The 3,071-nt window shown below is 31.7% G+C and overlaps 1 protein-coding gene across 1 annotated transcript; it reads right to left on the minus strand.

Annotated features, from left to right (window-relative positions):
- Window positions 1-2,154: 2,154 nt before the first annotated feature.
- LOC139425633 (zinc finger protein 821-like) lies at window positions 2,155-2,697 on the minus strand. The gene has a single exon (XM_071181033.1). It carries the CDS (start codon window positions 2,695-2,697, stop codon window positions 2,155-2,157), a length of 543 nt encoding a protein of 180 aa, XP_071037134.1.
- Window positions 2,698-3,071: the final 374 nt, after the last annotated feature.

Consider the following 3,071-nt stretch of genomic DNA (forward strand, 5'->3'; position numbering starts at 1 on the left):
AAATGCTTTATTTTTGTAGATTTCCAATTTGGTCTGGAAATTAGCTTATTTATAACCTCAGAAGTTACTAAATCTAATGCACTGATGATGAAGTAGATTGAAATTTCAACCTCCTTATTTGCTGCAAATGAACAAACTGTTTTTCTTTATTTTCTTCCTGTTATTGTTATCTAACGCTAAGGCTTTTAATGTCATAAGGGCATAAAAAGTTAGCCAGATAGGGCCCTATTAAAAATATTTTTACTATGCAAGGAAGCTTATATGATCTTTTTTGCAGGAGTTGTTTTACTTCCCGCAAGTCATGCAATACTAAATATAAATGTATTGATACATTTCTTCAATCAAGGTTCAATTTATTTAATTCTTAATTTAAATATTGTAATGAAGGTATAAATAAATTAACTTAATTTTGTAAAGTAATTTCTTTCCTTACAAGTTTTTTTTCAGCATTTAAAACATTTCTTTTTACTCAAAATAAATTCAGATTGAACTATAATGCTTTTTTGCATTTGTTATAATGCCTTGAATATTATTACCTAAGGAACTTTATTGTTGAAAGTAGTAGCTGTAAAATGTGTGCTTTAATCACTTGTTCAGGTGATTTATTCGTCATTCAAAGAGCATGCGATATACATTTTGAAAATTACTTTTTAAAACAAAAATCTAGTTCCACTGAATTAAGAAAATTCTATTTAGTTAATATTATCTGTAAGTTTTAAATATAAATCTTTGCCTTTGTGGTAAATGTAGTAAAAATTAAAATCTAGCTCAGTTCTGCATTACAAATTAATTATGTGGGACGGTATTTAGGGAAATAAATATTGCTACAAACGTATACTGTAAAATGATCCGGACCAAATTATACTACAAAGTAAAAGCATTTAAGGTGTATCATTCGTTAAAATCTTTTTTAGCATATTATACCGTAACTTTTACTGCAGTATTTGTTTAATTGGAGAATTTTTTAATAAAAGTGATTCAGTTATGCTACGGTAATTATTACCACAAAATTTACGGTATATCAGATTTTTTCCCGTAACATGTTCTGCTAAATATGAAACTTGCGGAAAAATGTACTGGCACTCTGAATGATGGTATTTTTTTGTCGTAGTTAGATCCGGAATTTTTCGGAGTATATTCCTTAGGTCAAAAATAGTTTCATTTAGATTATACTACATTTTTGCGAGTAATAATAGATTAAATTTTCTTTTTTGTAACATGTCTGTATTAGGTTCTCGTGACGGAGTTACTGTGGTGAATAACAACTTAAAAAGATTTTGAATATGTGCGTTAATGCTAACAAAATACTATTTGAAACGAAGATAAATAATAAATTTAAAGAAGAAGGTAAGTTTAAGATGATGTATTTAATAATTTTTGATAAATTTATTAAAACTGTCGACATTAGCTTCATCTCCGTTACCAGCTTGAGTGATAAAGCCGCCAATGTGCAATGCCATCTCAAAACTTTTGAGCCTTAACTAGCCGACAAATAGTTGTTCCGAGAGAGCTATATTTTTGTCCCATTCTGACGAAATTACTTTCTTACTTTTGAAACATCTTATTTTTATTTCATACTAGCTGTACCCTGCTTACGTTGCAACGCTTTCAGTTTGAATTTTGATTTTGTATTTAAGTGTGTAAATGAGATTTGCGATCATGATTTGAAATGAGAATTTTATTTAATGGTGAAAAAAACCAGTGATAGCCTCAGCAGTTAATTCTCTAGGATATTGTTAGTGCATTTTACAACAGACATGTATGGTGATGCACACGAACCATGAAACATATTTTGGATGATGATCTGAAATAAGTCTGGATCAATGGCGACATCAGGTATTTCTGCTGATATGAGCTGATCAATTTGGCATGGTGTGATTTTCTCAATAAACCAAATCAGAACGTGCGCATGTGGCAATCCTCTTTTTTGCCATTCTAACACCGTGTCTCTCCAACACCGTGTCTCTCCAGAAACATGACGCTTCACAATGAAACTACGTAACGATTTTACTTTTTGTTGGAACACACGTGCGGTAATATCATGACGATCCGATGATGATTGTCCTGGTAACAAAAGCTCTTAAATTTTAACCCAATCAGGATTGCATGCAAATGTAATAAATAAATACGGGTGCCCATATGCGCGAACATATGTCATTGCATCCTGTGAGTATCATACATGTGCCTTGGACTCCCAGTAAATGTAGCCGACAGTATAATCATTTCCCCCACATCATTAGGATTAACGTTACCACCATTAATGAAATGAAAGTATTCTTCTGAGCGTCTGAATAGCGAAGTGCGTTCTTGATTGATTTTTATTCTTTCTTCTCGTTGCTCTGATATTTCCAACGAACGGGCTTGAGTAGTGCGTTCTCGATCTGTTTTCATTCTTGCTTCCCGTTGCTCTGATGTTTCCGATGAACGAGCTTGAATAGTGCGTAGTTGATACGTTAACAGTCTTCTTTCCCGTTGCTCTGATGTTTCCAACGAACGGTCTTGAGTAGTGCGTAGTTGATTTGTAAACAGTCTTCTTTCCTGTTGCTCAGACGTTTCTAAGGAACGCGCTAAAGCATTGTGTTCTCGATTAGTTTCAAGTCTTTTTTCTCGTTTCTTCGATGTTTCTGAAACACGGGTAGTTCTCTTTTTGCGTGCTTGAGTTGTCGAGCTACTAAGAGCGATTCGTTTAGGCGGCATATTTTTGCAAATATTCTCTCTCAAGCAAAAAGTAATGTAAAAGTTAAGAGTGGACGCAAATTTGCTAAATCGAAAGTTCACATATATAATTCAAATAATAAAAAGGGCAATAAAATGAAATAAATAAGAAATATAAAAGTGATGAAATTTAAAACAAAAATCTATTTTTTAAATGAAAGAAATGAAATGAGTGTGAATTCGAAAACCTGTGTAATAATAAACAATCTAATAGTTTTCAAATGACAACTGTCAGCAATGAAACCTTCAAAAACTATATTTAATTGTGTTAACCTAAAATTGCATACTAAATCTAATTAATTATATAAAACGTGCAATTTGAATGAAATTTGTTTTTACCTTTCTTTTTATTGAAA

This window comes from Parasteatoda tepidariorum, chromosome 5 (assembly GCF_043381705.1).
Source record: "Parasteatoda tepidariorum isolate YZ-2023 chromosome 5, CAS_Ptep_4.0, whole genome shotgun sequence".
In the NCBI taxonomy this organism is placed as follows: Eukaryota; Metazoa; Arthropoda; class Arachnida; order Araneae; family Theridiidae; genus Parasteatoda; species Parasteatoda tepidariorum.